General features: G+C 55.4%; 2 protein-coding genes across 2 annotated transcripts in view; one reads left to right on the forward strand and one right to left on the reverse strand.

Annotated features, from left to right (window-relative positions):
* LOC121468955 (uncharacterized) overlaps positions 1-27,906 on the forward strand; it is a 2,238,800-nt gene that overhangs the window by 2,104,427 nt on the left and 106,467 nt on the right. The window lies entirely within an intron of this gene.
* ACTMAP (actin maturation protease) lies at positions 1,246-27,860 on the reverse strand. The gene is made up of 8 exons (XM_072920880.1): positions 27,757-27,860; positions 25,440-25,791; positions 24,154-24,222; positions 19,883-20,010; positions 17,263-17,392; positions 12,792-12,862; positions 2,080-4,139; positions 1,246-1,416 (listed from the first exon to the last, which is right to left on the reverse strand). The coding sequence occupies exons 1-8, from the start codon at positions 27,764-27,766 to the stop codon at positions 1,246-1,248; spliced, it is 2,991 nt and encodes a 996-aa protein (XP_072776981.1). The 5' UTR covers positions 27,767-27,860.

Below are 27,906 nucleotides of genomic sequence, written 5' to 3' on the forward strand. Positions count from 1 at the left end.
CCCCAAGATCACCCCAAAGTTCCCTCAGAACCTCCCCAATTCCCCCTAAAACCTCTGAAGAACTCCTCCAAGAGCCCCCCCAAATCTCCCCAAAAATCCCCCCAAACATCCCAAATTCTCCCAAATCCCCCTCAAATCTCCTCAGAATCCTCCCCCAAAACCCCAAAACCTTCCAAAAACTTCCCCAAAATCACCTGAGGACCACCAAAATCCCCCCAAATCCTCCCTGAAAACGCCTCAGATCTTCCCCTAAACCCTCCAAGACCTCCCCAAAATCCCCCCAGAACCTCCCCAAATCACCCTAAAACCTCTGCAAAAGTCCTCCAAGAGCCCCCCAAAATCCCAAATTCTACCAAAACCCCCTCAAATCTCCTCAAAATCCCCCCAAAACCTCACAAAAATCTCCCAAAATCACCCGAAGACCCACAAAATCCTCCCTGAAACCGCCCCAAATCCTCCGGTCAACACTCCAAGACCTCCCAAAAATCCCTCAAAAAAACCCAAAAATCCCTCAAAAAAACCCCAAAAATCCCACAAAAAACCCCCAAAAAAACCCCAAAAAAACCCCAAAAAACCCAAAAAACCCACAAAATCCCCTCAGAAAGGCCGTTTATTTGCTGAGGGGGTGCAGGAGCACGGCGCGGCCGCGCAGTCCCGCGCTGAGGCCGCCAGGGGGCAGCAGGAAGTGGGCGGGGCAGCGGCGCGGGCTCAGCTCCCGCAGCTGCGCGTTGCTGACCGCGAGCGCCCCAAAATCCTCAAAAGTTCCCCCAAATCCTCCGAAACACACCCAAATCCCACAAATCCTCCGACACCCACCCAAATCCCACAAAACCCAGACAAAGTCCCCCATAACCTCCTCAAAATCACCCCAAAACCCCCCCCAAGACCACCCCAAAGTTCCCTCAGAACCTCGCCAATTCCCTCTAAAACCTCTGCAAAACTCCTCCAAGAGACCCCCAAAAATCCGCCCCAAAATCTCAAATTCTCCCAAAATCCCCTCAAATCTCCCAAAACCCCCTCAAATATCCTCAAAGCCCTCCCCCAAACCCCGAAAATCCCCTCAAAAACCTCCCAAAAATCCCCCCAAAATCCTCCGTGAAACTGCCCCAAATCCTCCGCTAAACACTGCAAGACCTCCCCAAAATCCCCCCCAAAAACCCCAAAAATCCCCCCAAAATACCCAAAAATCCCTCAAAATCCCCCCAAAAACCACCAAAAAAACCAAAATCCCCTCAGAAAGGCCGTTTATTTGCTGAGGGGGTGCAGGAGCACGGCGCGGCCGCGCAGTCCCGCGCTGAGGCCGCCAGGGGGCAGCAGGAAGTGGGCGGGGCAGCGGCGCGGGCTCAGCTCCCGCAGCTGCGCGTTGCTGACCGCGAGCGCGCGCAGCGGCCACAGCTGCGGCCGGGGGCTGCGGCCCTGCAGAGCCACAACGTGCAGAGACCCCAGACCCAATTCCCGGGACCCCAGACCCAATTCAGGGCACCCCAGACCCAATTCCGGAGACCCCAGACCCAATTCCCGGGACCCCAGACCCAATTCAGGGTCTGAGGGAGACCCCAGACCCAATTCCGGGCACCCCAGACCCAATTCCGGGAACCCCAGACCCAATTCCGCCGACCCCAGACCCAATTCTGGGGACCCCAGACCCAGTTCCGGCTCTGAGACCCCCGACTCAATTCGGGACCCCAGACCCAATTCCGGGACCCCCAGACCCAATTCCGGCTCTGAGGGGGACCCCAGACCCAATTCCGGGGACCCCAGACCCAATTCCGGGCAACAACGGGACCCCAGACCCAATTCCGGGGACCCCAGACCCAATTCAGGACAACGGGACCCCAGACCCAATTCCGGGCACGGGAACCCCGACTCAATTCTGGACCCCAGACCCAATTCCGGGGACCCCAGACCCAATTCCGGGCACGAGGGAGACCCCAGACCCAATTCAGGGCACCCCAGACCCAATTCCGGAGACCCCAGACCCAATTCCGGAGACCCCAGACCCAATTTAGGGTCCGACGGGGACCCCAGACCCAATTCCGGGTCCGAGGGAGACCCCAGACCCAATTTCTGATCGGAGACCCCCGACCCCAGACCCAATTTCGGGTCCGAGGAGGACCCCAGACCCAATTCCGGGGACCCCAGACCCAATTCAGGGCAACAACGGGACCCCAGACCCAATTCCGGGGACCCCAGACCCAATTCAGGGCACGAGGGAGACCCCAGACCCAATTCCGGGTCTGAGGGAGACCCCAGACCCAATTCCGGGCACGAGGGGGACCCCAGACCCAATTCCGGCTCTGAGACCCCAGACTCAATTCGGGACCCCAGACCCAATTCCAAACCCGAGGGGGACCCCAGACCCAATTCCGCCTCCGAGGGAGACCCCAGACCCAATTCCGGGCACGAGGGGGACCCCAGACCCAATTCCGGATCTGAAACCCCAGACTCAATTCGGGACCCCAGACCCAATTCCGGGCACGAGGGAGACCCCAGACCCAATTCCCGGTCCGAGGGAGACCCCAGACCCAATTCCAGCTCTGAGACCCCCGACTCAATTCGGGACCCCAGACCCAATTCCGGGGACCCCAGACCCAATTCGGGGGACCCCAGACCCAATTCAGGGCAACAACGGGACCCCAGACCCAATTCCGGATCTGAAACCCCAGACCCCAGACCCAATTCCCGGCCCCGGGGAGACCCCAGACCCAATTTCTGATCGGAGACCCCCGACTCAATTCGGGACCCCAGACCCAATTTTTCCTCTGAGACCCCAGACTCAATTCGGGACCCCAGACTCAATTCTGGCTCTGTGACCCCTGACTCACTTTGGGACCCCAGACCCAATTCCTGATCCAGGACCCCCGACTCAATTCGGGACCCCAGACCCAATTCCTGATCCGGGACCCCCGACTCAATTCGGGACCCCAGACCCAATTCCGGACCCAGGACCCCCGACTCAATTCGGGACCCCAGACCCAATTCTGGCTCTGAGACCCTCGACTCAATTTGGGACCCCAGACCCAATTTTTCCTCCGGGACCCCTGACTCAAATTGGGAGCCCACCTTGGCCTGAGACCCCTCCCCAAATTGGGAGCCCCCAGACCCAAAATGGGAGCCCCCAGACTCAAATTCTGACCCCAGACCCAATTTGGGATCACTGAGCCCGTTCGAGATCCCAGACCCAAACTGGAAACCCCCAGACCCAATTTGGGAACCCCCAGACCCAATTTGGGAACCCCCAGACTCAATTTGGGAGTCCCCAGACTCAATTTGGGAACCCCCAGACTCAATTTGGGAGCCCCCAGACCCAATTTGGGAGACCCCAGACCCAATTTGGGAGCCCCCAGACTCAATTTGGGAACCCCTAGACCCAATTTGGGAACCCCCAGACCCAATTTGGGAGCCCCCAGACCCAATTTGGGAGTCCCCAGACTCAATTTGGGAGTCCCCAGACCCAATTTGAGAGCCCCCAGACCCAATTTGGGAACCCCCAGACTCAATTTGGGAACCCCCAGACTCAATTTGGGAGCCCCCAGACCCAATTTGGGAACCCCCAGACCCAATTTGGGAGCCCCCAGACCCAATTTGGGAACCCCCAGACCCAATTTGGGAGCCCCCAGACCCAATTTGGGAGTCCCCAGACCCAATTTGGGAACCCCCAGACCCAATTTGGGAACCCCCAGACCCAATTTGGGAGCCCCCAGACTCAATTTGGGAACCCCCAGACTCAATTTGGGAGCCCCCAGACCCAATTTGGGAACCCCCAGACCCAATTTGGGAACCCCCAGACCCAATTTGGGAGCCCCCAGACCCAATTTGGGAACCCCCAGACTCAAATTGGGAACCCCCAGACCCAATTTGGGAACCCCCAGACCCAATTTGGGAACCCCCAGACCCAATTTGGGAGTCCCCAGACCCCAAATCCCACAGCCCCTCCTGGCACTGAGCCCCCTCCCCAAACTGAGCCCCCTCCTCAAATAAGAACCCCAAAACTCCGAGCTCTGCCTGGCCCTGAGCCCCCTCCCCAGGCTGGAAGCCCCCAGACCCAAATCCGCGGGCGTGGAAGACGTTGGGGACGTGGGGGTCCCTCTGGAACCGGGGGTCCAGCGGGGTCTGGGGGGGCACGGCCAGCAGCAGCCCTGAAATGGGGAGGGGGCTTCAGCGGGGACCCCCCAATTGGGGAGGGGGCTCAGAGACCTTGAGAATTGGGGAGGGGCTTCAGCGACCCCCTTAAATTGGGGAGGGGGCTCAGAGACCCCCAATTGGGGAGGGGGTTCAGATTGGGGAGGGGGCTTCAGAGATTGGGGAGGGGCTTCAGGAGGGACCCTCAATTGGGGAGGGGGCTTCAGAGAGAGACCCCAAATTGGGGAGGGGGCTTCAGGAGGGACCCTCAATTGGGGAGGGGGTTCAGTAATGGACCCCCCCAATTGGGGAGGGGGCTTCAGAGATTGGGGAGGGGGCTCAGAGATGGACCCCCAATTGGGGAGGGGGCTCAGAGACCCCCAATTGGGGAGGGGTCTTCAGGGAGGGACCCCCGATTGGGGAGGGGGTTCAGAGATTGGGGAGGGGGCTCAGGGAGGGACCCCCAATTGGGGAGGGGGCTCAGGGACCGTGGGAATGGGGGAGGGGCTTCAGCGACCCCCTTAAATTGGGGAGGGGGCTCAGAGAGGGACCCCAAGTGGGGAGGGGGCTTCAGCAGGGACCCCCCAATTGGGGAGGGGCTTCAGAGATTGGGGAGGGGGTTCAGAGACCCTTAAATTGGGGAGGGGGCTCAGAGACCCCCAATTGGGGAGGGGGCTCAGAGACCCCCAATTGGGGAGGGGGTTCAGTAATGGACCCCCCCCAATTGGGGAGGGGGCTTTAGAGATTGGGGAGGGGGCTCAGAGAGGGACCCCCCCAATTGGGGAGGGGGCTTTAGAGATTGGGGAGGGGGCTCAGAGAGAGACCCCCAATTGGGGAGGGGCTTCAGGAGGGACCCCCCAATTGGGGAGGGGCTTCAGCGACCCCCTTAAATTGGGGAGGGGGCTCAGGGATGGACCCCTCAAATAGGGAGGGGGCTCAGAGACCCCCAATTGGGGGATGGGGCTCAGAGACAGACCCCCCAATTGGGGAGGGGGCTCAGGGACCTTGAGATTTGGGGAGGGGCTTCAGCAACCCCCTTAAATTGGGGAGGGGGCTCAGAGACCCCCAATTGGGGAGGGGGCTTCAGAGATTGGGGAGGGGGCTCAGGGAGAGACCCCACCAATTGGGGAGGGGGTTCAGAGAGGGACCCCCCCAATTGGGGAGGGGCTTCAGGAGGGACCCCCAAGTGGGGAGGGGGCTCAGAGACCCCCAATTGGGGAGGGGGCTTCAGAGATGGGGGAGGGGACTCAGGGAGGGACCCCCAATTGGGGAGGGGGCTCAGAGAGAGACCCTCAATTGGGGAGGGGGCTTCAGGAGGGACTCCCAATTGGGGAGGGGGTTCAGAGAGAGACCCCCAATTGGGGAGGGGGTTCAGAGACCCCCAATTGGGGAGGGGGCTCAGAGACCCCCAATTCGGGAGGGGGCTTCAGCAGGGACCCCTAATTGGGGAGGGGGCTCAGAGAACCTCAATTGGGGAGGGGGCTCAGAGAGACCCCCCAATTGGGGAGGGGGCTTCAGGAGAGACCCCCCAATTGGGGAGGGGGTTCAGAGATTGGGGAGTGGGTTCAGAGAGAGACCCCCCCAATTGGGGAGGGGGTTCAGGGAGGGACCCCCAATTGGGGAGGGGTCTTCAGGAGGGACCCCCAATTGGGGAGGGGGCTTCAGGAGGGACCCCCCGATTGGGGAGGGGGCTTCAGGAGGGACCCCCCAATTGGGGAGGGGGTTCAGGGAGAGACCCCCCAATTGGGGAGGGGGCTTCAGAGATTGGGGAGGGGGCTCAGAGAGGGACCCTAAATTGGGGAGGGGGTTCAGAGACCCCAAATTGGGGAGGGGGCTCAGAGACCCCCAATTGGGGAGGGGTCTTCAGGGAAGGACCCTCAATTGGGGAGGGGGATTCAGGAGGGGACCCCCCAATTGAGGAGGCTCAGAGACCCCCAATTGGGGCGGGGGCTTCAGGAGGGACCCCCAATTGGGGAGGGGGCTCAGAGACCCCCAATTGGGGAGGGGGTTCAGAGGGGTCCCCCCAATTGGGGAGGGGGCTCAGAGAGAGAGCCCCAATTGGGGAGGGGGCTTCAGAGAGGGACCCCCCAATTGAGGAGGGGCTTCAGAGACCCCCAATTGGGGAGGGGGCTCAGAGACCCCTTATTGGGGAGGGGGATTCAGGAGGGACCCCCCAATTGAGGAGGGGGTTCAGAGATTGGGGAGGGGGCTCAGAGAGGGACCCCCAATTGGGGAGGGGGCTCAGAGACCCTTAAATTGGGGAGGGGGCTCAGAGAGAGACCCCCAATTGGGGAGGGGGCTTCAGGAGGGACCCCCCCAATTGGGGAGGGGGCTCAGAGACCCCCAATTGGGGAGGGGGTTCAGGAGGGACCCCCCCAATTGGGGAGGGGGTTCAGAGACCCCCAAATTGGGGAGGGGGCTTCAGAGATTGGGGAGGGGCTTCAGGAGGGACCCCAAATTGGGGAGGGGGCTTCAGGAATGGACCCCCAACTGGGGAGGGGGCTCAGAGACCCCCTTAAATTGGGGAGGGGGCTTCAGAGATTGGGGAGGGGGCTCAGAGAGAGACCCCCCGATTGGGGAGGGGGTTCAGAGACCCCCAAATTGGGAATTTTGGGGGGATTTTGGGAGGAAATTTTGGGGGATTTTGGGGGGATTTGGGGAATTTGGGGAAATTTTGGGGGATTTGAGGGGATTTTTGGGGGATTTTGGGGGGAATATTGGGGGGAATATTGGGGGATTTGGGGAAATTTTGGGGGGATTTGGGGAAAATTTTTGGGGGGAATTTTGGGGGATTTTTGGGAAATTTTGGGGGATTTTTGGGGAGGAGTCAGGGAAATTTTTGAGAATTTTGGGGGATTTTTGGGGAATTTTGGGGCGATTTGGGGGGATTTCAGGGGGATTTGGGGGGGATTTGGGGGATTTTGGGGGGATTTGGGGGGGATTTTGGGGAAATTTTGGGGGGATTTTGGGGAGGAGTCAGGGAAATTTTTGACAATTTTGGAGGATTTTTGGGGAATTTTGGGGGGATTTGGGGGGATTTCGGGAGGAGTCAGGGAAATTTTTGGGGGGATTTTGGGGCTGTTTGGGGCTCAGGGATTTTTGGAGGTTTTTTGGGAGAATTTTTGGGGGGGGTTTGAGGGGGATTTGGGGCATTTTGAGGGGGGATTTTGGGGTTTTTTTGTGGGGATTTTGTGGGGATTTTGGGGCTCAGGGGGGTTTGGGGGGCTCAGAGGTTTTTGGGGATTTTTTTGGGGGGATTTTTTGGGGGGATTTGGGGTTTTGGGGACCCCCTCACCGCTCAGCAGGGCCCAGTGGGCGCGGTGACCTCTGGGGGAATTTTGGGGTTTTTTTTGTGGGGATTTTGTGGGGATTTTGGGGCTGTTTTGGGCTCAGGGGGGTTTGGGGGGCTCAGGGATTTTTGGGGGGTTTTTGGGGGGATTTTTGGGGGGATTTGGGGTTTTGGGGACCCCCTCACCGCTCAGCAGGGCCCAGTGGGCGCGGTGGCCTCAGGGGGAATTTGGGGTTTTTTTGTGGGGTTTTTGTGGGGATTTTGGGGCTCAGGGGGGTTTGAGGAGCTCAGGGGTTTTTAGGGGGTTTTTGGGGGTATTTTTTGGGGGGTTTTGTGGGGGCTTTGGGGGGTTTTGAGGGGGGATTTTGGGAGGATTTTGGCGTTTTTTTGTGGGGATTTTGTGGGGATTTTGTGGCTGTTTGGGGCTCAGGGGGGTTTGGGGGGCTATGGGGTTTTTGAGAGATTTTTGGGGGAATTTTTTGGGGATCTTTTGAGGGGGATTTGGGGGGTTTTGAGGGGGGATTTTGGCGGGATTTTGGGGTTTTTTTGTGGGGATTTTGGGGCTGTTTGGGGCTCAGGGGGGTTTGGGGGGCTCAGAGGCTTTTGGGGTTTTTTGGTGAGAAATTTGGGGTTTTTTTGTGGGGATTTTGGGGCTCAGGGGGCTCGGGGGTTTTAGGGGGATTTGGGAGAATTTTTTGGGGGGCTTTTGAGGGGGATTTGGGGGGTTTTGAGGGGGGATTTTGGGTTTTTTGTGGGGATTTTGGGGCTGTTTGGGGCTCAGGGGGGTTTGGGGGGCTCAGAGGTTTTTGGGGATTTTTTGGGGGAATTTTTTTGGGGGCTTTTGAGGGAGATTTGGGGAGTTTTGAGGGGGGATTTTGGTGGGATTTTGGGGTTTTTTAGGGGGTTTTTGTGGGGATTTTGGGGCTGTTTGGGGCTCAGGGATTTTTGGAGGTTTTTTGGGAGAATTTTTTGCAGGGTTTTGAGGGGGATTTGGGGGGTTTTGAGGGGGGATTTTGGGTTTTTTTGTGGGGATTTTGGGGCTCAGGGAGGTTTGAGGAGCTCAGGGGTTTTTGGGTTTTTTTTAGGGGTATTTTTTGGGGGGATTTGGGGTTTTGGGGACCCCCTCACCGCTCAGCAGGGCCCAGTGGGCGCGGTGACCTCAGGGGGAATTTGGGGTTTTTTTGTGGGTTTTTTTGTGGGGATTTTGGGGCTGTTTGGGGCTCAGGGGGTTTGGGGGGCTCAGGGATTTTTGGGGGGTTTTTGGGAGAATTTTTTGGGGCTTTTGTGGGGGTTTTGAGGGGGATTTTGGCGGGATTTTGGGTTTTTTTGTGGGTTTTTTTGTGGGGATTTTGGGGCTGTTTGGGGCTCAGGGGTTTTTGGGGATTTTTTGGGGGGATTTTTGGGGGGATTTGGGGTTTTGGGGACCCCCTCACCGCTCAGCAGAGCCCAGTGGGCGCGGTGACCTCTGGGGGAATTTTGGGGTTTTTTGTGGGGATTTTGGGGCTGTTTGGGGCTCAGGGGGGTTTGGGGGGCTCAGGGGTTTTTGGGGTTTTTTGGCGGGATTTTGGGTATTTTTTGTGGGGATTTTGTGGGGCTGTTTGGGGCTCAGGGGGGTTTGGGGGGCTCAGGAATTTTTGGGGGATTTTAGAGAGAATTTTTGGGGGGTTTTGAGGGGAATTTGGGGGGTTTTGAGGGGGGATTTTGGCGGGATTTTGGGTTTTTTTGTGGGGATTTTGGGGCTGTTTGTGGCTCAGGGGGGTTTGGGGGACTCAGAGGTTTTTGGGGGGTTTTTGGGGGGATTTTTGGGGGGGATTTGGGGTTTTGGGGACCCCCTCACCGCTCAGCAGGGCCCAGTGGGCGCGGTGACCTCAGGGGGAATTTGGGGTTTTTTTGTGGGTTTTTTTTGTGGGGATTTTGGGGCTCAGGGGGGTTTGAGGAGCTCAGGGATTTTTGGGTGGTTTTTGGGGGTATTTTTGGGGGGGATTTGGGGTTTTGGGGACCCCCTCACCGCTCAGCAGGGCCCAGTGGGCGCGGTGGCCTCAGGGGGAATTTGGGTTTTTTTTGTGGGTTTTTTTGTGGGGATTTTGGGGCTCAGGGGGGTTTGGGGGGCTCAGGGATTTTTGGGGGGTTTTTGGGGGAATTTTTTGGGGGCTTTTGTGGGGGATTTGGGGGGTTTTGAGGGGGGATTTTGGGGTTTTATTTTGGGGCTGTTTGGGGCTCAGGGGGTTTTGGGGGGCTAAGGGGTTTTAGGATTTTTTTGGGGGGAATTTGGGGTTTTTTGTGGTGATTTTTGTGGCTGTTTGGGGCTCAGGGAGGTTTTGAGGAGCTCAGGGGTTTTTGGGGGGTTTTTGGGGGGATTTTTGGGGGGGATTTGGGGTTTTGGGGACCCCCTCACCGCTCAGCAGGGCCCAGTGGGCGCGGTGACCTCAGGGGGAATTTGGGGTTTTTTTTGTGGGGATTTTGTGGGGATTTTGGGGCTCAGGGGGGTTTGGGGGACTCAGGGGTTTTAGGGTTTTTTTGGGGGGAATTTGGGTTTTTTTTGTGGGGATTTTGGGGCTGTTTGGGGCTCAGGGGGGTTTGGGGAGCTCAGGGATTTTTGGGGGAATTTTTGGGGGGCTTTTGAGGGGGATTTGGGGGGTTTTTGGGGGGATTTTGGCGGAATTTTTGGGTTTTTTGTGGGGATTTTGTGGGGATTTTGGGGCTCGGGGGTTTTAGGGGGATTTAGGGGGATTTTTTGGGGGGCTTTTGAAGGGGTTTTTGTGGGGGATTTGGGGGGTTTTGAGGGGGGATTTTGGCAGAATTTTGGGTTTTTTTTTGTGGGGATTTTGGGGCTGTTTGGGGCTCAGGGGGGTTTGGGGGGCTCAGGGGTTTTTGGAGATTTTTTGGGAGAATTTTTGTGGGCTTTTGTGGGGGATTTGGGAGGTTTTGAGGGGGGATTTTGGGTTTTTTTGTGGGGATTTTGGGGCTGTTTGGGGCTCAGGGGGGTTTGGGGGGCTAAAGGGTTTTAGGGTTTTTTTGGTGGGATTTTGGGGTGTTTTTTGTGGGGATTTTGGGGCTGTTTGGGGCTCAGGGGTTTTGGGTGGATTTAGGGGGATTTTTGGGGGGGATTTGGGGTTTTGGGGACCCCCTCACCGCTCAGCAGGGCCCAGTGGGCGCGGTGACCTCAGGGGGAATTTGGGGTTTTTTTGTGGGGATTTTGTGGGGATTTTGGGGCTCAGGGGGGTTTGGGGGGCTCAGGGGTTTTTGGGGGGTTTTTGGGAGAATTTTTTGGGGAGCTTTTGAGGGGGATTTGGGGGTTTTTGAGGGGGGATTTTCGGGTTTTTTTTGTGGGGGGATTTGAGGGGATTTTGGGGCTGTTTGGGGCTCGGGGGTTTTAGGGGGATTTAGGAGGATTTTTTGGGGGATTTTGAGGGGGATTTTGGCAGGATTTTGGGTTTTTTTGTAGGGATTTTGTGGGGATTTTGGGGCTGTTTGGGGCTCAGGGGTTTTTGGGGATTTTTTGGGGGGTTTTTGGGGGGATTTGGGGTTTTGGGGACCCCCTCACCGCTCAGCAGAGCCCAGTGGGCGCGGTGACCTCAGGGGGAATTTGGGGTTTTTTTTGTGGGGTTTTTTGGGGGGATTTTGTGGGGATTTTGGGGCTCAGGGGGGTTTGAGGAGCTCAGGGGTTTTTGGGGGGTTTTTGGGGGGATTTTTGGGGGGATTTGGGGTTTTGGGGACCCCCTCACCGCTCAGCAGGGCCCAGTGGGCGCGGTGGCCTCAGGGGGAATTTGGGGTTTTTTTGTGGGGTTTTTTGTGGGGATTTTGGGGCTCAGGGGGGTTTGGGGGGCTCAGGGGTTTTAGGGGGATTTTTGGGGGGTTTTGAGGGGGGATTTTGGCGGGATTTTGGGGTTTTTTTGTGGGGATTTTGTGGGGATTTTGGGGCTGTTTGGGGCTCAGGGATTTTTGGGGGGTTTTTTGGGGAGCTTTTGGGGGGCTTTTGAGGGGGTTTTGGGGAGTTTTGAGGGGGGATTTTGGAGGGATTTTGGTTTTTTTTTTTGTGGGGATTTTGGGGCTGTTTGGGGCTCAGGGGGGTTTGGGGGGCTCAGGGGTTTTAGGGTTTTTTTGGGGGGAATTTGGGGTCTTTCCGGGGGATTTTGGGGCTGTTTGGGGCTCAGGGATTTTTGGGGGTTTTTGGGGGGCCTTTTTTGGGGGCTTTTGTGGGGGATTTGGGGAGTTTTGAGGGGGGATTTTGGGGTTTTATTTTGGGGAGATTTTGGGCCTGTTTGGGGCTCAGAGGGGTTTGGGGGGCTCAGGGGTATTTGGAGGTTTTTTGGGAGAATTTTTTGCGGGGTTTTGAGGGGGATTTGGGGAGTTTTGAGGGGGGATTTTGGGGTTTCATTTTGGGGCTGTTTGGGGCTCAGGGGGGTTTGGGGGTCTCGGGGGTTTTTGGGAGAATTTTTTGGGGTTTTTGTGGGGGTTTTGAGGGGGATTTGGCGGGATTTTGGGTTTTTTTTGTGGGGATTTTGGGGCTGTTTGGGGCTCAGGGGGGTTTGGGGGGCTCAGAGGCTTTTGGGGTTTTTTGGTGAGAAATTTGTTTTTTTTTGTGGGGATTTTGGGGCTGTTTGGGGCTCAGGGGGGTTTGGGGGGCTCAGGGGTTTTTGGAGATTTTTTGGGAGAATTTTTGTGGGCTTTTGTGGGGGATTTGGGAGGTTTTGAGGGGGGATTTTGGGTTTTTTTGTGGGGATTTTGGGGCTGTTTGGGGCTCAGGGGGGTTTGGGGGGCTAAAGGGTTTTAGGGTTTTTTTGGTGGGATTTTGGGGTGTTTTTTGTGGGGATTTTGGGGCTGTTTGGGGCTCAGGGGTTTTGGGTGGATTTAGGGGGATTTTTGGGGGGGATTTGGGGTTTTGGGGACCCCCTCACCGCTCAGCAGGGCCCAGTGGGCGCGGTGACCTCTGGGGGAATTTGGGGTTTTATTTTGGGGATTTTGAGGCTGTTTTGTGGCTCAGGGGGGTTTGGGGGGCTCAGGGGTTTTTGGGGGTTTTTTGGGAGAATTTTGTGGGGTTTTTGTGGGGGTTTTGAGGGGGATTTTGGCGGGATTTTGGTTTTTTTTGTGGGGATTTTGTGGGGATTTTGTGGGGATTTTGGGGCTCAGGGGGGTTTGGGGGGCTCAGGGATTTTTGGGGGGTTTTTGGGGGTATTTTTGGGGGGGATTTGGGGTTTTGGGGACCCCCTCACCGCTCAGCAGGGCCCAGTGGGCGCGGTGACCTCAGGGGGAATTTGGGGTTTTTTTGTGGGGATTTTGGGGCTGTTTGGGGCTCAGGGGGGTTTGAGGAGCTCAGGGGGTTTTGGGGGGTTTTTGGGGGGATTTTTGGGGGGATTTGGGGTTTTGGGGACCCCCTCACCGCTCAGCAGGGCCCAGTGGGCGCGGTGGCCCCGCCGGCAGCACGGGGCGTGGTTGCTGTCCCCGTCGTAGCTGAGGGGTCAAGGAACCCCAACAGAGCCCAAAAACCCCAAAAAGGACCCCAAAAATCAGTTCCAGACCCAAAAAACTAAAGGGAGACCCCAAAACATCAAAGGGAACCCAAAAAAACAATCCCAGACCCAAAAAAACAAAAGGGAGACCCCAAAAACAACAAAGGGAACACAAAAAAACAATCACAGACCCCAAAAAATAATCCCTGACCCCAAAATCCCAAACCTGACCCCAAACCCCAAACCCTGACCCCAAATCTGACCCCAAACCCCAAACCCCAAACCCCAAACCCCAAACCCAAAACCCCAAACCCCAAACCCCAAACCCCAAATCCCAAACCCCAAATCCCCCAAATCCCAAATCCCAAACCCCAAACCCCAAATCCCAAACCCCAAACCCCAAACCCCAAACCCCAAATCCCAAATCCCAAACCCCAAACCCCAAACCCCAAACCCCAAACCCCAAACCCCAATCCCAAACCCAAAACCCCAAACCCCAAACCCCAAACCCCAAATCCCAAACCCCAAACCCCAAACCCCAAACCCCAAACCCCAAACCCCAAACCCCAAACCCCAAACCCCAAACCCCAAACCCCAAATCCCAAACCTGACCCCAAACCCAAATGCCAAACCCCAAACCCCAAACCCCAAACCCCAAACCCCAAACCCCAATCCCAAACCCCAAACCCCAAACCCCAAACCCCAAACCCCAAACCCCAAATCCCCCAAATCCCAAATCCCAAACCCCAAACCCCAAATCCCAAACCCCAAACCCCAAACCCCAAACCCCAAATCCCAAATCCCAAACCCCAAACCCCAAACCCCAAACCCCAAACCCCAAACCCCAAACCCCAAACCCCAATCCCAAATCCCAAATCCCAAACCCAAACCCCAAATCCCAAATCCCAAATCCCAAACCCAAACCCCAAACCCAAAACCCCAAACCCCAAACCCCAAACCCCAAATCCCAAACCTGACCCCAAAACCCAAACCTGACCCCAAAACCCAAACCTGACCCCAAAACCCAAACCCTGACCCCAAATCCCAAAGCCTGACCCCAAATCCAGACCCTAAACCCCAAACCAGACCCCAAAACCCCAGAAATGACCCCAAAAACCCCAAAAGGGATACGGGATGAGCAGAGGCTGCCCCAAACCCCAAACACTGACCCCAAATCCAGACCCCAAACCCCAGAAATGACCCCAAAAACCCCAGAAATGACCCCAAAAGGGATACGGGACGAGCAGGGGCTGCCCCAAACCCCAGAGGTGACCCAAAAACCCCAGAAATGACCCCAAAAGGACACGGGACGAGCAGGGGCTGCCCCAAAACCCCAGAAATGACCCCAAAAACCCCAAAAGGGATACGGGACGAGCAGGGGCTGCCCCAAACCCAAACCAGACCCCAAACCAGACCCCAAACCCCAAACCAGACCCCAAAACCCCAGAGGTGACCCCAAAAACCCCAAAAAGGGATATGGGACGAGCAGGGGCTGCCCCAAACCCCAAAGGTGACCCCAAAACCCCAAACCTGACCCCAAAAGGGATACGGGACGAGCAGGGGCTGCCCCAAACCCAAACCAGACCCCAAAAACCCCAAACCTGACCCCAAAGGGGATATGGGACGAGCAGGGGCTGCCCCAAACCCCAGAAATGACCCCAAAAGGATACGGGACGAGCAGGGGCTGTCCCAAACCCCAGAGGTGACCCCAAAACCCCAGAAATGACCCCAAAAACCCCAGAAATGACCCCAAAGGGATACGGGACGAGCAGGGGCTGCCCCAAACCCCAAACCCTGACCCCAAATCAGACCCCAAACCCCAAACCTGACCCCAAAACCCCAAACCTGACCCCAAAACCCCAAATCAGACCCCAAAACCCCAAACCTGACCCCAAACCCCAAACCCAGAGGTGACCCCAAAACCCCAAACCTGACCCCAAAAACCCCAAAAGGGATACGGGACGAGCAGGGGATGCCCCAAACCCCAAACCCTGACCCCAAATCCAGACCCCAAACCCCAGAGGTGACCCCAAAAACCCCAGAAATGACCCAAAAAAAACCCCAAAAGTGGATACGGGACGAGCAGGGGCTGCCCCAAACCCCAGAAATGACCCCAAAAACCCCAAAAGGGACACGGGACGAGCAGGGGCTGCCCCAAACCCCAGAAATGACCCCAAAAACCCCAGAAATGACCCCAAAAGGATACGGGACGAGCAGGGGCTGCCCCAAACCCAAACCCAGACCCCAAAACCCCAGAAATGACCCCAAAAACCCCAAAAGGGATACGGGACGAGCAGGGGCTGCCCCAAACCCCAGAGGTGACCCCAAAACCCCAAACCTGACCCCAAAAGGGATACGGGACGAGCAGGGGATGCCCCAAACCCCAAACCCTGACCCCAAATCCAGACCCCAGACCCCAAATCCAGACCCCAAACCCCAGAGGTGACCCCAAAACCCCAGAAATGACCCCAAAAACCCCAAAAGGGATATGGGACGAGCAGGGGCTGCCCCAAACCCAAACCCTGACCCCAAATCCAGACCCCAGACCCCAAACCTGACCCCAAACCCCAAACCAGACCCCAAAACCCCAAAGGTGACCCCAAAAACCCCAAAAGGGATACGGGACGAGCAGGGGCTGCCCCAAACCCCAAACCCTGACCCCAAACCCCAAACCCTGACCCCAAATCCAGACCCCAAACCCCAAACCTGACCCCAAAAAACCCAAACCTGACCCCAAAAACCCCAAAAGGTATACGGGATGAGCAGGGGCTGCCCCAAACCCAAACCCTGACCCCAAATCCAGACCCCAAACCCCAGAGGTGACCCCAAAACCCCAAACCTGACCCCAAAACCCCAGAAATGACCCCAAAAACCCCAAAAGGGACACGGGACAAACAGGGGCTGCCCCAAAACCCAAACCCTGACCCCAAACCCAGAGGTGACCCCAAAACCCCAGAGGTGACCCCAAACCAGATCCTAAACCCCAGAGGTGACCCCAAAACCCCAGAAATGACCCCAAAAACCCCAAAAGGGATACGGGACGAGCAGGGGCTGCCCCAAACCCCAGAGGTGACCCCAAAACCCCAGAGGTGACCCCAAAACCCCAGAAATGACCCCAAAAACCCCAAAACGGATACGGGACGAGCAGGGGCTGCCCCAAACCCCAGAAATGACCCCAAAACCCCAGAAATGACCCCAAAAGGGATACGGGACGAGCAGGGGCTGCCCCAAACCCCAGAGGTGACCCAAAAACCCCAAACCTGACCCCAAAAACCCCAAAAGGATACGGGACGAGCAGAGGCTGCCCCAAACCCCAAACCCTGACCCCAAACCCCAAACCAGACCCCAAACCCCAGAAATGACCCCAAAAACCCCAAAAGGGATACGGGACAAGCAGGGGCTGCCCCAAACCCCAAACCCTGACCCCAAACCCCAAACCTGACCCCAAACCCCAGAGGTGACCCCAAAACCCCGGAAATGACCCCAAAAACCCCAAAAAGGGATACGGGACGAGCAGGGGCTGCCCCAAACCCCAAACCCTGATCCCAAACCAGACCCCAAACCCCAAACCAGACCCCAAAACACCAAACCAGACCCCAAAAACCTCAAAAGGGACACGGGACGAGCAGGGGCTGCCCCAAACCCCAGAAATGACCCCAAAAACCCCAAACCTGACCCCAAAAGGATACGGGACGAGCAGGGGCTGCCCCAAACCCCAGAGGTGACCCCAAAACCCCAGAAATGACCCCAAAAACCCCAAAAGGGATATGGGACGAGCAGGGGCTGCCCCAAATCCCAAACCTGACCCCAAACCCCAAACCTGACCCCCAAAAACCCCAAAAGGGATACGGGACGAGCAGGAGCTGCCCCAAAACCCAAACTCTGACCCCAAATCCAGACCCCAAACCCCAGAGGTGACCCCAAAACCCCAGAAATGACCCCAAAAGGGACACGGGACGAGCAGGGGCTGCCCCAAACCCAAACCCTGACCCCAAACCAGACCTCAACCCCAAATCCAGACCCCAAAACCCCAGAAATGACCCCAAAAACCCCAAAAGGGATACGGGACGAGCAGGGGCTGCCCCAAACCCCAAACCCCGACCCCAAATCCAGACCCCAAACCCCAAACCAGACCCCAAAACCCCAGAAATGACCCCAAAAACCCCAAAAGGGATACGGGACGAGCAGGGGCTGCCCCAAAACCCCAAACATTGACCCCAAAACCCCAGAAATGACCCCAAAAACCCCAAAAGGATACGGGACGAGCAGGGGCTGCCCCAAACCCCAAACATTGACCCCAAAACCCCAGAAATGACCCCAAAAGGATAGGGGACGAGCAGGGGCTGCCCCAAAACCCCAGAAATGACCCCAAAAACCCCAAACCTGACCCCAAAAGGATACGGGACGAGCAGGAGGTGGCCCCTGAGGAGGTGCCGCAGGATCCGGGCCCGGTTGTGCCCCCCGAGTCCCCCCTGGAGCAGCTCAGCCCGACACGGCAGCAGCTCCTGGGCCAGCGCGGCCAGCTGGGCAGCTGCAACACAGAGCACCCCAAATCACCCCCAAATCACCCCAAAATCATCCTAAAAATGTCCCCAAGTAATCCCAAAATAATCCCCAAACCAGCCTGAAAACATCCCAAAAAATACCCCAAAATCACCCCAAAATGTCCCCAAAATCATCCCAAAATCACCCCAAAAATGTCCCCAAAATCACCCCAAAAATGTACCCAGATAATCCCAAAATCATCCCAAAAATGTCCCCAAATCACCCCAAAAATGTCCTCAGATAATCCTAAAAATGTCCTCAGATAATCCCAAAAATGTCCTCAGATAATCCCAAAATCACCCCAAAATCACCCCAAAAATGTCCCCAAAACCATCCCAAAAATGTCCTCAGATAATCCCAAAACCATCCCAAAATCACCCCCAAATCACCCCAAAAATGTCCTCAGATAATCCCAAAAATGTCCCCAGATAATCCCAAAACCATCCCAAAATCACCCCAAAAATGTCCCCAAAATCACCCCAAAAATGTCCCCAGATAATCCCAAAATAATCCCAAAACCGGCCTGAAATAATCCCAAAAACAGCCTGAAAACATCCCAAAAAATACCCCAAAATCATCCCAAAAATGTCCCCAAAATCACCCCAAAAATGTCCCCAAATAAACCCAAAATCATCCCAAAAATGTCCCCAAAATCACCCCAAAAATGTCCTCAAATAATCCCAAAATCATCCCAAAACCAGCCTGAAATAATCCCCAAAACAGCCTGAAAACATCCCAAAAAATACCCCAAAATCACCCCAAAAATGTCCCTAAAATGTCCCCATAATCACCCCAAAAATGTCCTCAGATAATCCCAAAACCATCCCAAAATCACCCCAAAAATGTCCCCAAATAATCCCAAAATAATCCCAAAAATATCCCCAAATAATCCCAAAAATGTCCCCAGATAATCCCAAAATCACCCCAAAAATGTCCCCAAAATCACCCCAAAAATGTCCTCAGATAATCCCAAAATCATCCCAAAAATGTCCCCAAAATCACCCCAAAAATGTCCTCAGATAATCCCAAAAAATGTCCCCAAATAATCCCAAAATCATCCCAAAACCAGCCTGAAATAATCCCAAAACAGCCTGAAAACATCCCAAAAAATACCCCAAAATCATCCCAAAAATGTCCCCAGATAATCCCAAAATCAACCCAAAAATGTCCCCAAGTAATCCCAAAAATGTCCCCAAAATCATCCCAAAACCATCCCAAAATCACCCCAAAAATGTCCCCATAATCACCCCAAAAATGTCCCCAGATAATCCCAAAAATGTCCCCAGATAATCCCAAAATCATCCCAAAATCATCCCAAAAATGTCCCCAAATCACCCCAAAAATGTCCCCAAATAATCCCAAAATCATCCCAAAATCACCCCAAAAATGTCCCCAAAATCATCCCAAAAATGTCCCCAAATAATCCCAAAAATGTCCCCAAAATCATCCCAAAAATGTCCCCAAATCACCCCAAAAACATCCCAAAAATGTCCACATAATCATCCCAAAACCATCCCAAAAACATCCTAAAAAATTCCCCCAAAACCACCCTAAAATCACCCCAAACCCCTCAAACCCCACCAAAACCCCACAAATCCCCAAAATCCCCCAAAAATCCCCCAAATCCCCCCAAAAATCCCCAAAATCCCCCAAAACTCACCAAATCCCCCCAAAACTCCTCCAAAAATCCCCCAAAATCCTCCCCAAATCCCCCCAAAATTCCCTCAAATTGCCTCAGGACCCTCCAAAATCCCCTAAAATCCACCAAATCCCCCAAGGACCCCCCAAAATCCCTCCCAAAATTTCCCCAAATCCCCTCAAAATCCCCCCAAATTTCCCCAAAATCCCTCCAAAACTCCCCCCCTAAAATGCCCTAAAATCCCAAAAATCCTCCCAAAATTCACCCAAAACCCCCCAAAATCTCTTCAAATCACCCCAAAATCCCCTCAAACCCCCAGAAAAATCCCCCAAACACCCCCCAAATCCCCTCAGGACCCCCCTAAAATCCCCCCAAAACCCTCCCAGATCCTCCCAAAAATCCCCACAAAATGCCCCCAAAATCCCTCAAAATCACCCCAAAATCCCCCAAAATCGCCCAAATCGCCCAAAAATCCCCAAATCCCACCTGAGAACATCTCCCCCTGGCGGGTGTAGCCCCTGGCCCGCGCTGTCTCCAGCAGAGCCCCCAGACCCAAATCCCCCCTAAATCCCCCCAAATCCCTCCAAAACTCCCCCCTAAAATGGCCTAAAATCCACAAAATCCTCCCAAAATTCACCCAAAATCCCCCAAAATCTCCTCAAATCGCCCCAAAATCCCCTCAAACCCCCAGAAAAATCCCCCAAACCCCCCCCAAATCCCCTCAGGACCCCCTAAAATCCCCCCAAAACTTCCCCCAAATCCCCCCAAATTTCTCCCAAATTTCCCCAAAATCCCCCAAAAATCCCCAAAATCCCCCAAATTTCCCCCAAATCCCACCTGAGAACATCTCCCCCTGGCGGGTGTAGCCCCTGGCCCGCGCTGTCTCCAGCAGAGCCCCCAGACTCAATTGGGGCCGGGTGGGCGCCAGCACTGCCCCCACCATGGCCAGGGCCACCAACCCGCACCTGGAGAGGGATTTTGGGGGGATTTTGGGGATTTTTGGGGGATTTTGGGGAAATTTGGGGCATTTTTTGGGGGGTTTTGGGGATGTCCGGGGGGTTTAGGGGCAGATTTGAGGGGGATTTTGGGGTGATTTTGGGGGGATTTATTGGGTTTTGGGAGGGTGTGGAGAGATTCTTGAAGAATTTTGGGTGGATTTTTGGGCGATTTTGAAGGGATTTTCGGGAATTTTTGGGCATTTTTGGGGGGGGTTGGGGGTTTAGGGGCAGATTTGGGGGGATTTGGGGGGATATTAGGCAATATTTGAGGGGTTTTGTTGGGTTTGGGGGGATTTTGGGCAATATTTGGGAGGATTTCTTGGGTTTGGGGGGATTTTGTGATTTTTGGGGGGGTTGGGGGGATTTGGGGAGATTTTGGGGGAATTTTGAGGGGATTTGGGGCAGATTTGGAGAGGATTTTGGTGTTTTGGGGGTTTTGAGGGGATTTGCTGGGTTTGAGGGATTTGGGGTTTCTGGGGTGATTTTGGGAGGATTTATTGGGTTTTGGGAGGGTGTGGAGAGATTCTTGGGGAATTTTGGGGGGATTTGGGGAGGATTTTTGGGCAATTTTGAGCATTTTTAGGGGGGTTTGGGAGTTTAGGGGCAGATTTGGGGGGATTTGGGGGGATATTAGGCAATATTTGAGGGGTTTTGTTGGGTTTGGGGGGATTTTGGGCAATATTTGGGGGGATTTCTTGGATTTGGGGGGATTTTGGGATTTTTGGGGGGGGTTTGGGGGGATTTGTTGGTTTTGGGGGGATTTGGGGAGATTTTGGGGGAATTTTGAGGGGATTTGGGGCAGATTTGGAGAGGATTTTGGTGTTTTGGGGATTTTGAGGGGATTTGGTGGGTTTGAGGGATTTGGGGTTTCTGGGGTGATTTTGGGAGGATTTATTGGGTTTTGGGAGGGTGTGGAGAGATTCTTGGGGAATTTTGGGTGGATTTGGGGAGGATTTTTGGGCGATTTTGGGCATTTTTGGGGGGGTTGGGGGGTTTAGGAGCAGATTTGGGGGGATTTGGGGGATATTAGGGGATATTTGAGGGGTTTTGTTGGGTTTGGGGGGATTTTGGGTAATATTTGGGGGGATTTCTTGGATTTGGGGGGATTTTGGGATTTTTGGGGGGGGTTGGGGGGATTTGTTGGTTTTGGGGGGATTTGGGGAGATTTTGGGGGAATTTTGAGGGGATTTGGGGCAGATTTGGAGAGGATTTTGGTGCTTTGGGGGTTTTGAGGGGATTTGCTGGGTTTGGGGTTTCTGGGGTGATTTTGGGGTGATTTATTGGGTTTTGGGAGGGTGTGGAGAGATTCTTGGGGAATTTTGGGGGGATTTGGAGAGGATTTTTGGGCGATTTTGAGCATTTTTTTGGGGGGTTTGGGGGTTTAGGGGCAGATTTGGGGGGATTTGGGGGGGATATTAGGGGATATTTGAGGGGTTTTGTTGGGTTTGGGGGGATTTTGGGCAATATTTGGGGGGATTTGTTGGGTTTGGGGGGATTTTGGGATTTTTGGGGGGGGTTGGGGAGATTTTGGGGGAATTTTGAGGGGATTTGGGGCAGATTTGGAGAGGATTTTGGTGTTTTGGGGGTTTTGAGGGGATTTGCTGGGTTTGAGGGATTTGGGGTTTTTGGGGTGATTTTGGGGGGGTTTATTGGGTTTTGGGAGGGTGTGGAGAGATTCTTGGGGAATTTTGGGGGGATTTGGGGAGGATTTTGGGGCGATTTTGAGCATTTTTAGGGGGGTTTGGAGGTTTAGGGGCAGATTTGGGGGGATTTGGGGGGATATTAGGGGATATTTGAGGGGTTTTGTTGGATTTGGGGGGATTTTGGGCAATATTTGGGGGGATTTCTTGGGTTTGGGGGGATTTTGGGATTTTTGGGGGGGTTTGGGGGGATTTGGGGAGATTTTGGGGGAATTTTGACGGGATTTGAGGCAGATTTGGAGAGGATTTTGGTGGTTTGGGGGTTTTGAGGGGATTTGCTGGGTTTGAGGGATTTGGGGGTTCTGGGGTGATTTTGGGAGGATTTATTGGGTTTTGGGAGGGTGTGGAGAGATTCTTGGAAAATTTTGGGTGGATTTGGGGAGGATTTTTGGGCGATTTTGAGCATTTTTAGGGGGGTTTGGGGGTTTAGGGGCAGATTTGGGGGGATTTGGGGGGATATTAGGGGATATTTGAGGGGTTTTGTTGGGTTTGGGGGGATTTTGGGCAATATTTGGGGGGATTTCTTGGATTTGGGGGGATTTTGGGATTTTTGGGGGGGTTTAGGGGAGATTTTGGGGGAATTTTGAAGGGATTTGGGGAGTTTTGGTGGAATTTTGAGGGGATTTGGGGCAGATTTGGAAAAGGATTTTGGTGTTTTGGGGGTTTTGAGGGGATTTGCTGGGTTTGAGGGATTTGGGGTTTCTGGGGTGATTTTGGGGGGATTTATTGGGTTTTGGGAGGGTGTGGAGAGATTCTTGGGGAATTTTGGGGGGATTTGGGGAGGATTTTTGGGCGATTTTGAAGGGATTTTCGGGCATTTTTAGGGGGTTTTGGGGGAGTTTGGGGGTTTAGGGGCAGATTTGGGGGGATTTGGGGGGATATTAGGCAATATTTGAGGGGTTTTGTTGGATTTGGGGGGATTTTGGGCAATATTTGGGGGGATTTCTTGGATTTGGGGGGATTTTGGGATTTTTGGGGGGGTTTAGGGGGATTTGGGGAGATTTTGGGGGAATTTTGAAGGGATTTGTGGAGATTTTGGGGGAATTTTGAGGGGATTTGGGGCAGATTTGGAGAGGATTTTGGTGTTTAGGGGGTTTTGAGGGTATTTGCTGGGTTTGAGGGATTTGGGGTTTCTGGGGTGATTTTGGGAGGATTTATTGGGTTTTGGGAGGGTGTGGAGAGATTCTTGGGGAATTTTGGGGGGATTTGGGGAGGATTTTTGGGCGATTTTGAGCATTTTTAGGGGTTTGGGGGTTTAGGGGCAGATTTGGGGGGATTTGGGGGGATATTAGGCAATATTTGAGGGGTTTTGTTGTGTTTGGGGGGATTTTGGGCAATATTTGGGGGGATTTCTTGGGTTTGGGGGGATTTTGGGATTTTTGGGGGGGGGTTGGGGGGATTTGGGGAGATTTTGGGGGAATTTTGAAGGGATTTGGGGAGATTTTGGGGGAATTTTGAGGGGATTTGGGGCAGATTTGGAGAAGATTTTGGTGTTTTGGGGCTTTTGAGGGGATTTGGTGGGTTTGAGGGATTTGGGGTTTTTGGGGTGATTTTGGGAGAATTTTTTGGGTTTTGGGAGGGTGTGGAGATTCTTGGGGAATTTTGGGGGGATTTGGGGAGGATTTTTGGGCGATTTTGAGCATTTTTAGGGGGGTTTAGGGGCAGATTTGGGGGGATTTGGGGGGATATTAGGTGATATTTGAGGGGTTTTGTTGGGTTTGGGGGGATTTTGGGCAATATTTGGGGGGATTTCTTGGATTTGGGGGGATTTTATGATTTTTGGGGGGGTTTGGGGGGATTTGGGGAGATTTTAGGGGAATTTTGAAGGGATTTGGGGAGATTTTGGGGGAATTTTGAGGTGATTTGGGGCAGATTTGGAAAAGGATTTTGGTGTTTTGGGGGTTTTGAGGGGATTTGCTGGGTTTAAGGGATTTGGGGTTTCTGGGGTGATTTTGGGGGGGTTTATTGGGGTTTGGGGGGCTTGTGGAGAGATTTTGGGGAAATTTTGGGGGAATTTGGGGGGTTTGGGGGGATTTTGGGTATTTTGGGGGATTTGGGGGATTTTGGGGGGGTCTTGGGGGGTTTGGGTAATTTTTGGGGGGTTTTGGTGGGGCTTGGGGGCTTTTTGGGCTTTTGGGGTGATTTGGGTTTTTTTTGGGGGGAGTTTTGATGGTTTTGTGGGGATTTTGGGGATTTCAGGCGGATTTTGGGAGATTTCGGTGTTTTGGGGGGATTTTAGGGTTTTGGGAGATTTTGGGATGTTTGGGGGGGGATTTTATGGTTTTTTTGGGGGGATTTTGGTGGACTTTGGGTTTTTTTTGGGGTGGATTTTGGGGTTTTGGGGGGGATTTGGGGTTTTTTGGGTTTTTGGGGTGATTTTGAGCTGATTTTTGGGTTTTTTGGGACTCACTGGGGTCCATCCTGGATCAGGGGCGGCACCGGGCGGTGGAACAGGAGCCACTTCCAGGGACCCACGAGGCTTTTTGGGGAGGGGGCACCACGTGAGACCCCCCAAAAATGGGGAACCCATCCCAAAACCCAGCCCGGGACCCCTCCCCAAATTCCCCCCCAAAATCCCACTCGGGACCCTCCCAAGACTCCCCAAATCCTTTCAGGACCCCTCCCCAAATCTCCTCCAAAATTCCCATCTCCCCTCCAGGACCCCTCCCCAAAATCCCCCAGATTCCCCCCAAAACCCCCCCCAAGCCTCCCCAAGACCCCCTCCTCAAAATCCCCCAGGACCCCTCCCCAAATCCCCCCCAAATCCCTTCCCAAAATCCCCTTCAAATCCCTCGAGGACCCCTCCCCAAATTCATTCCCAAGGACCCTCCAAAACCCCCCCAAGGACCCCACCCCAAATCCCCCCAGGACCCCTCCCCAAATACCCCCCAGACCTTTTCGGGACCCTTTCCCAAATTCCAGCCCAAGACCCCTCCCCAAAACCCCCTCAGGGTCCCCTCAGATCTTCCCCAAATCCCCCCAAAAAAACCCCGCCAGACCCCTCCTCAAATCCCCTCAGACCCCTTCAGGACCCCTCCCCAAATTCCCCTCAGGACCCCCCCACAAAGCCCCCTCAAGGAACCCCCAAACCCCTCCCAAAATCCCCCCTAAACCCCTTCCCAAGGACCCTCCAAAATCCCCCAGGACCCCTCCCCAAAATCCCCCAGGACCCCTCCCCAAAATTCCCCAGGACCCCTCCCCAAATCAACCCAAATCCACACCAAAACTCTTCCAGACCCTTCCCCAAAACCCCCTCAGGACCCCTCCCCAAATCCCCCCAAGACCCCCTAAAAAACCCCCCCAGACCCCTCCCCAAATCCCCCCAGGTCCCCTCCCTAAAACCCCCCAAAGACCCCCCAAACCCCCTCCAAAATACCCCAAACACCCCAAAATCCCTCTCAAATCTCCCCAAGACCCCTCCCCAAAACCCCCTCACGACCCCTCCCCAAATCCCCCAAGACCCCCTAAAAAACCCCCCCAGACCCCTCCCCAAATCCCAACAGGTCCCTTCCCTAAAACCCCCCAAAGACCCCCCAAACCCCGTCCAAAATACCCCAAACACCCCAAAATCCCTCTCAAATCTCCCCAAGACCCCTCCCCAAAACCCCCTCACGACCCCTCCCCAAAACCCCCTCACGACCCCTCCCCAAATCCCCTCACGACCCCTCCCCTCAGACCCCCCCGCCCCTTTCCCACCTGTCCCGCCGCCGCCTCAGCAGCTCCCGGATCCCTCCGTCCTCTCCCAGCGCCTCCGCCGCTCTCTGCAGCGCCTCCCGCAGGACCCGCTCGAGCCCGGGGCCGCTCCCGGGGAGGCTCCCGGGGGTCCCTGAGGGGCTCCCGGAGGTCCCGGGGAGCGGCGGCGGCGGCGGCGGCGGAGGCGGGGGAGGAGGCGACCGCTCCATGCCCGGCCCCGGCCTCAGGGGGCGCCTACGATTGGCTGGAGCAGAGCGGGGGAGGCGGGAGTTGCTGAGGGGAGGCGCGCGGTGATTGGCTGGTTTGGTGTAGAGCGCACTGATTGGTTGGTTCGGAGGGCAGAAAGAGGGAGTTGCTGAGGGGAGACGCGCGATGATTGGTTGGTTAAGAGGGCGGGAAGAGGAGGGCGCTGAGGGGACACGCTGATTGGTTGGTTAAGTGGGCGGGAAGAGGAGGGCGCTGAGAGGAGACGCGCGGTGATTGGTTGGTTCGGAGGGCGGGAAGAGGAAGGTTCTGAGGGGAGGCGCGCGCTGATTGGTTGGTTCGGAGGGCGGGAACTGAAAGGTGCTGAGGGGAGAAGCGTGGTGATTGGTTGACTCAGAGGGCGGGAACAGAAGGGTGCTGAGGGCAGACACGCGGTGATTGGCTGGTTCAGAGGGCGGGAAGAGAGAGTTGCTGAGGGGAGACGCGCACTGATTGGTTGGTTGAGAGGGCGGGAAGAGGAGGGTGGGAGAGGAGGCAGGCGGTCATTGGTTGGTTCAGAGGGCGGGAAGAGGCGGGTGCTGAGGGGAGACACACAGTGATTGGTTGATTCCGAGGGCGGGAACAGGAGGCTGCTGAGGGGAGACACGCGGTGATTGGTTGGTTCCGAGGGCGGGAACAGGAGGCTGCTGAGGGGAGACACGCGGTGATTGGTTGGTTCGGAGGGCGGGAACAGGAGGGTGCTGAGGGGAGGCACGCAGTGATTGGTTGGATCATATGGCGGGAAGTGAGAGTTGCTGAGGGGAGACACACAGTGATTGGTTGGTTCGGAGGGCGGGAACAGGAGGCTGCTGAGGAGAGACACCCGGTGATTGGTTGGTTCGGAGGGCGGGAAGAGAGAGTTGCTGAGGGGAGACACACAGTGATTGGTTAGTTCGAAGGGCGGGAAGAGGAGGGTGCTGAGGGGAGGCACGCAATGATTGGTTGGCTCCGTGCGCGGGAAGAGGAGGGTGCTGAGGGAAGGTGCGCAGTGATTGGTTGGTTCGTATGGCGGGAAGAGGAGGGTGCTGAGGGGAGACACGCAGTGATTGGTTGATTCGGAGGGCGGGAACAGAAAGGTGCTGAGGGGAGACACGCAGTGATTGGTTGGTTCTCAGGGCGGGAAGAGAGAGCTGCTGAGGGGAGACACGCAGTGATTGGTTAGTTCGAAAGGCGGGAAGAGGAGGGTGCTGAGGGGAGACACGCGGTGATTGGTTGATTTGGAGGGCGGGAACAGAAAGGTGCTGAGGGGAGACACACAGTGATTGGTTGATTCCGAGGGCGGGAACAGGAGGCTGCTGAGGGGAGACACGCGGTGATTGGTTGGTTCCAAGAGCGGGAACAGGAGGCTGCTGAGGGGAGACATGCGGTGATTGGTTGGTTCGGAGGGCGGGAAGAGGAGGGTGCTGAGGTGAGGCACGCGGTGATTGGTTGGATCATATGGTGGGAAGAGAGAGTTGCTGAGGGGAGACACACAGTGATTGGTTGGTTCGGAGGGCGGGAAGAGGAGGGTGCTGAGGGGAGGCACGCAGTGATTGGTTGGTTCGGAGGGCGGAAAGAGAGAGTTGCTGAGGGGAGACATGCAGTGATTGGTTGGTTCTCAGGGCGGGAAGAGAGAGTTGCTGAGGGGAGACACACAGTGATTGGTTGATTCCGAGGGCGGGAAGAGGAGGGTGCTGAGGGGAGGCACGCAATGATTGGTTGGCTCCGTGCGCGGGAAGACTAGGGTGCTGAGGGAAGGTGCGCGGTGATTGGTTGGTTCGTATGGCAGGAAGAGGAGGGTGCTGAGGGGAGAGACGTGGTGATTGGTTGGTTCCGAGGGCGGGAACAGGAGGCTGCTGAGGGGAGACACGCGGTGATTGGTTGGTTCAGGTGGCGGGAAGAGGAGGGTGCAGCAGGGAGACGTGCGCTGATTGGTTGGCTCAAAGGGCGGGAAAAGGAGGGTGCTGAGGGGAGCATTGGGGGCATTTTGGTGGACTTCGACGTTTTTTGGGGGGGATTTTGGGGTTTGGGGGGGGATTTGAGGTTTTTTGGTTTTTGGGGTGATTTTGAGCTGATTTTTGGGTTTTTTGGGACTCACTGGGGTCCATCCTGAATCAGGGGCGGCACCGGCCGGTGGAAAAGGAGCCACTTCAAGGGACCCGCGCTGATTGGTTGGCGAGGAGGGCGGGAAGAGGAGGGTGCTGAGGGGAGGCACGCAGTGATTGGTTGGTTTGGAGGGCGGGAAGAG

The sequence above is a fragment of the Taeniopygia guttata genome, chromosome 34, assembly GCF_048771995.1.
Source record: "Taeniopygia guttata chromosome 34, bTaeGut7.mat, whole genome shotgun sequence".
In the NCBI taxonomy this organism is placed as follows: Eukaryota; Metazoa; Chordata; class Aves; order Passeriformes; family Estrildidae; genus Taeniopygia; species Taeniopygia guttata.

Bases quoted from the DNA above. Each gene is read 5' to 3' on its own strand.
- ACTMAP (XM_072920880.1), bottom strand. The intron at 24,223-25,439 runs GTGGGAAAGGGG...CTCCCCAAAAAG, and splicing joins CTGAGGCGGCGGCGGGACAG to CCTCGTGGGTCCCTGGAAGT. The intron at 4,140-12,791 runs GTGAGGGGGTCC...TCCCCATTTCAG, and splicing joins CCACTGGGCCCTGCTGAGCG to GGCTGCTGCTGGCCGTGCCC.